The sequence below is a fragment of the Rutidosis leptorrhynchoides genome, chromosome 4, assembly GCF_046630445.1.
Source record: "Rutidosis leptorrhynchoides isolate AG116_Rl617_1_P2 chromosome 4, CSIRO_AGI_Rlap_v1, whole genome shotgun sequence".
Classification (NCBI taxonomy): Eukaryota; Viridiplantae; Streptophyta; class Magnoliopsida; order Asterales; family Asteraceae; genus Rutidosis; species Rutidosis leptorrhynchoides.
In genome coordinates, this window is record NC_092336.1 from 19,317,239 (window position 1) to 19,323,455 (window position 6,217).

Genomic DNA, 6,217 nt, shown 5'->3' on the forward strand with positions numbered 1-6,217 from the left:
GTCTTGTTCGTCCGAAGAAGTTCGTTCTCAAATGTTGGTCGCCCAATAAGAAATTGCTTTAACTCAAAAACAAAAACGGCAATCGGCTTTGATGAAAGTAATGAATCGCGCCTTTCGAATTTTCAACACTAGCATCAACCCAGACTTGCCAAGGGAAGACCAACAAATACTTCAAAAGTATCGGCAAAAAATGAAGACGATCTTGTTAACCGACGAAGACGAAGAAAACGCAAACACCGAAGAACAACAAAACGAAGACGAAGACGACGACCCGACACCACTCGAGTAGCTCGTTTTTTTTTTATTAATAAGTTCGTATTTTTATTTTTTTATTTATGTATTGTCTTTATTTTTTAATTATGTAATGTTTTAAATTTTTATTAATGTAATGTTTTTAATTTTATTAAATAAATTGTTTTTTAATTATTGGTATTTATTTATTGTATTTAAATAATAATTTTAAATTGGTTAAAGTTTGAAAGTGAGTGTTTAGTGAAAGAAATGTGAAAGAAATGTTAAAGTGTGGCGTTGATGTGGCACTGATGTGGCGGGTAAAAGTTATGTTAAAGAACATAACCATAGCAAGTGGCCTAAAGATCAAATGAGTTACACTTGATGCATACAAACTACCATTGAACGATTTTGAACATAACTACTAAACTAAAACTATTGATGCCAACAAATCCCGAATCTTCTTGTAATACAAGCCTCCAAGTCAACGGAAGAAGTCGTTGTAGAATCAATTGAAGGCAAAACCAAGTATATCTCCCGAAGCACCCTGAGACCGCTCGAAAACACCGAGGAAGAGGCAATGCAACACCAAACAGTCCAAATGTGGTTGAACATCGGTTGAACTTTTATTTACGATTACTATTTTAAACACATAAAAATCCTAAATTTAAAGGTTTTTACTGCTACAACTTGCGGGTTGTACTCGTTTACATATGATTCTTAATGATCATGGATCGGAAGAGGTTCCTGATGGCTCTTCTTCTTCCTTCAAAGATGATATCATAGTCGCCACTTCACCCATTACAGGTGGCGTTTGAGCGTTTATGCACTTCAATGCCACATGTAACAACCCGACCATCCTTTCTTCATTAGCACCATCAACAATCAATGCCTTATCAAACACCTCATCGGTCCATTCTTCTTTGACCACCGAAGTAACCCACTTAGCCAAACTTGACCCATTGTCTTGGACTGGCTTCCCAGTGAGCAACTCAAGTAGAACCACGCCAAAAGCATAAACATCAGCCGTAAATGTGGTGGTGGTGCGGTCATTGGTTTGGTCTGGGCCTGGGTCTTGGTGGTCGACTAACATTAGCCCGTACTCACTTAGACAAGGTTCTATGTTGTTGTTGAATAGTATGTTTGATGATTTTATGTTTCCATGGGGGATTAAGTCGGATTGAAGCTCATGATGCATGAATGCTAATGCTGATGCTATGCTAGATGCGATATTAAGTCTGCTTCCCCAATCTAACTTTATTTGTCCATTTTGTAATCCTGAAACAAGAAAAGGACGAGCAGTTATATTGTTGTTTAACTCATTATATTTGGATATCCTTACAGAAAAAAAAACCCATCAATCTCCAATAATTTCATATAAATAATATGATTTTTGAAGTTGAAACAGAAACTAAAATACTAATGAAAACCATACAATCATTGATAAAAAGGAAGTAGGGGTGTAAATGAGCCGAGCTACTTAAGCTCGACTCGTTAACAACACGATTCGAGCCGAGCTTAAACCAGCTCGAGCTTATTTTAAGGATCGATTACTAAACGAACTCGAGCTTCTTAGTGAGCCTAAACGAGCTTTTCATTATACAAATTAATTATTATTATTTTCTAATAATATTATAATATAAAATATAATTACATAATACTACTCCGTAGTAGTTATTATCTTTTATAAAGTAAAAAATATAATAAATAAAAATCGAAGGATACGAGTATATATGATATAAAATTATAATAAGTAATATACATATCAAAATCAGATAAAATAAGTACATAATATTATTATTAAAAAAACGAGCCGAGCCGAGCCGAGCCCAAGCCGAGCTTGAGCTTCCATAAATTTAGATGAGACGAGTTCGAGCTTTATATACTAGGCTTGAACCTAACCGAACCAAGCCGAGCTCGACCTCAGTAAATTGTAAACGAACCGAGCTTAAGCCCAGTCGAGCTCAAGCTGAGCTAGTTTACACCCCTTTAAGGAAGTAAAAAGAAGTAACTTACCGTTTAGAAGCCTAAAGAGACTGCCATTCTGCTGAAACTCATAAACAAGAAGCTGTTCTTGTTTTGAAGTGTAATATGCAACAAGTGGTAGAACATTTGGGTGCTTGGTTTCATCAACTTTTTGCATTCTTTTCTTGAATTCGTCTCTCATAATATTCCAATCTCTAACCCGTTTGACCACTAGAGGAACATCATCGTCGGGTTTGACTTTATACATAATTCCATGCTTACTTCTTCCAATCAATTCAGCTGGAGCTTTAAGCAAATCTTCTAATCTCAGCCCGTTTCCCACTGGGCTCGTTGAAACCACCATCGAAGAAGAAACCGCCCCCCCACTATCTCCAGAATTTAACGAAAATTCTGACCAGACCCAGCTGCTTCTTGACCCTTTATTCGACCCGTTCTTCGACCCATTCTTTGACCCATTCTTTACATCATCATCCATTTTATTCTTAGGCTTTCTGCATGCTATAGGTGCAATCAAACCCAAAACTATCAAAGCAAGAAGCACATAACCCGAATAAAGAACAAGATCCTTAAACGCTGGCTTTTTCCTTGGGCATGATTTGTTCAATATTGACCCACACAACTTTGGATTGCCTCCAAAGCTACTTGCATTAAAACGACCCGTATAATCTGGGATTGACCCATTGAAATCATTATTCGAAACGTTGAAATATTTAAGCTGGTCATAATTGAACCATGGAAGATAGCCCGTGAACCGATTGTCTTGAGCGAAAAACGCTACCAAGCTTTTGGTTCTCGAAAAATCAGGCAACTCACCCGTAAATTCGTTATTAGATATCACAATTCTCTTAACATTTGGTAACTCGGTAATGGAATCGGGAAGTTTTCCCAAAAAACGATTCGCATCTAGATACAAGTGAGTAAGGTTTGTACAATTTGATATTTCGGGCTGTATGTTTCCGGTTATACTATTATAGTTTAAGCTCAGTACTTGAAGATTATTCACCTTGCAAACCGATTCAGCGTCGAGAACACCGGATAAGTTGAGCTTTTCAAGAACTATTTGCTTAACTGTTTGTTCATCTTTATCACATGTGATCCCGACCCATTTACCCGTACAAGGATCAGAAGAATCATTCCATCCCCAATTCGGTTTGTTTTTCATGCTTCCAGGAGCAAGTTTCAACATGAAAACAACCAGTGCATCAATCACACTTATGTCTTCAGTTCTTGCGCCTGAAAATAGTAAAATTAACACTAAGAAACTGAAAATGGATCGAATTTGATCCATTTTTAGATTGAAATATGCTATTGTATGGTTTTGATTCAAGTTATATAATGCAAACGTAAGGAGCACCTAAAGATGTATGACGAACCAGAGTTAAGTCAACTGGGACATATTAGAATACTCTGGCCGGCTTTTCGACACATGTCATGAAATCAATACAGGAACATTCGATTGGTCGTTATGCATGGTTGACATTTAAAGTCTAACATATTGATAATGATTGTTAAATATATAAAATATGGCTGCATATTGAGAAATGCTGATGTGTAATGGGTATATAGTAGGTAGAGGTATATATATAATATGGCTGCATATCAACCTGAAAGGGAAAAAGTACAAGGTTTGACCTTCAAAAGTCAAATTAAGCTTCCGTTTTCAAGAATCTTTGGGACGTCACACAACATATAACATAAACGTATCATATATTGTGTTAATGTCAAACCCTAATATTTATATTCTTATGTGTGTGAACACAAAATGGAGGGAACCTTCTGTTTATTTTATTGATTCAACCCACACTTCACATAACGTACGGACACACATACTTACTTATAGTATACAAACCGAAGTAACTATTATGAATAGTTGTGACTTTTCAGTTTTCACCTAAATAACCCTAACTTCTAATCTTATAACTATAAACCAGCAATAACTACCCATATACACTAACTGCTAGTTTTGATCAATTGATTAAATTATCATTTCAGTTAATTCCTAACATGACTGAATTGATTTAGGAAATTAAACGCATCATAAATTACTCCTTGAGTTACTTTCAACTACCTTGACCCATATACTCAGGAATCAGTTGTCTAAATTATACCTGTTTTCAACGTTGGAGATCACATAAACTGTGCAGACTTGTGCATAAGTAAATGGGTTGCAATTGCCACTTCGACAACATGTTAATACTAAGAGGTTTTCGATGGCGATTACCTATCACCTATGGTCATATGATTATTAGTCATCTCAAACTCAATATAATACAAATCATCTATCTAATATTTCATATAAAAAAGTCTACAAGGCCTTGTGATGTACTAAAAAACATTATGGGCAACTTTCAGCCCATATTATACATTTCCCATAAACTAAATTTCACAAGTTTGACAATTTCAAAAACATAAGTTAACCCAGATTGATTCGATCTAAACTATATGAATCAAAGTGATAGAGAACAAGATAAGGTCAAGCCCAATTATGCCAAGCCCAATTACGCCAAGCCCAATAGAAAGTTACCTAGGGTTTCATTATCAATTTCTTTACTATATATAAGTAAAGTGTTGGTCAATTAGAAAACCATTGAGAATTATGTATGTTAATGTGGTAGTCGGCTGTAAGCTTGGGCAGGGAGGTACTAGGTACCTTTTCTGATTTTATCTTTATTGTTCATCATCTATCTATCAATTAATCATTTCAATATATACTTCATTCCGTGTTAATTGTATTTGTCAATTTGTCTATGTTCTTCACTGTAATTACTCTATTTGCTGCTACTATTCTTCTTCTTATTTTAGTGCATTGCATAAACTGCTAGTACTTGTTTCTTTCTTATTGTTAGCTGCTGTAATTTCTAAACCCTATTACAAAGTTTCCATATCTATCAAGAACAACATGAGGTAAATATATAATTACAAAAACCATGTAGGCAAGAATCTGTTTTAAGTTTATCTTGTGCAACGAAGAAAGATATACATACAAGAGTTGAGTTTATAGGCTCAAATGAATCTTCTGGTTCATGATAAACTTGAGAATTATCTTCAACCATACATGATATCAGTATATCACCACGTGATTTGTTTTAATAATTAAGAACAAGAAAAAAACGAAAAAAATAAGATCGAAACTGGAAGACATGCCTGGGGAATTAGGGTTAATTTGGGATGAAGAAAATTAGGGCGTGAAAGAATTGTGGGTTTATGGTGGGGTTTAGAAGTTGCAGGTGATAGAATTACTTGTTATGATTCAATTATACGTTTGAGTCTAACCGTAAATTGGAGGGTGAAACCTCGTGGCTGTGACATGCGAGTATACTTTTGTTTTAAGTGTTTGAGTTGTTTTCTTAATGTTTGTATGACTTGTGAGTATTTAAGTGTTTGAGTTGTCGATTTTATTGCATTGTTTATGTTTATTATTATTAATTAATTATAATTTATAAATTACTAAACCTACAATAAATAATTTGATGGTTCCGTCTCATACTTGTACATTATTCCTTAGTGCCCTCATCTAAATGCATAAAAAAACCCGAGTTTTAGTAAATTCTTCATGGTAATGATAGTCATCAGTCTGTCTTCAAAATAGTAAAGCAATTCTTGTTTCTTCAAAAACTTCTCTCAATCGAGGAAAGAAGTTTTCGATTTCAATGTTGAAGCGATTTTCCGTGGAGAATCGTAAGCAGCAAAAAGATGTAACACTTATCCGTAAAAACCTAAGGGGCTTTAGTATTCTTTTGTGACAGTGTACCGTAAACCCTAAGGGGCGTTAGTATTATGGGTTATTAGGGGCTAATAACACACAATAAAAAAGTAAAACAATTGGCTCAATCAATAAAACTAATTTAGATAAAATTGTCCATTTCATCCATGCGTTTTTATTTTAAAAAGATAGTGCCTGAAAAAGCGCATGTATTTAATAAAAACGCATAGATGAAATGGACAATTTTGTCTAAATTAATTTTATTGATTGGGCCTAATTATTTTACTTTTTTATTGT

At 34.6% G+C, this 6,217-nt stretch overlaps 1 protein-coding gene across 3 annotated transcripts; it reads right to left on the reverse strand.

Annotated features, from left to right (window-relative positions):
• Window positions 1-595: 595 nt before the first annotated feature.
• LOC139843648 (probable inactive receptor kinase At2g26730) lies at window positions 596-5,462 on the reverse strand. 3 transcript variants are annotated; one of them, XM_071833760.1, is made up of 3 exons: window positions 5,362-5,462; window positions 2,248-3,450; window positions 596-1,509 (listed from the first exon to the last, which is right to left on the reverse strand). In XM_071833760.1, the coding sequence occupies exons 2-3, from the start codon at window positions 3,401-3,403 to the stop codon at window positions 959-961; spliced, it is 1,707 nt and encodes a 568-aa protein (XP_071689861.1). In that variant the 5' UTR covers window positions 3,404-3,450; window positions 5,362-5,462; the 3' UTR covers window positions 596-958. The 3 variants fall into 3 exon arrangements, with proteins under 3 accessions (XP_071689861.1, XP_071689860.1, XP_071689859.1); XM_071833759.1 differs by having other exon boundaries at window positions 5,202-5,422; XM_071833758.1 differs by lacking the exon at window positions 5,362-5,462 and having other exon boundaries at window positions 2,248-3,505.
• Between the last annotated feature and the right edge of the window lie 755 nt (window positions 5,463-6,217).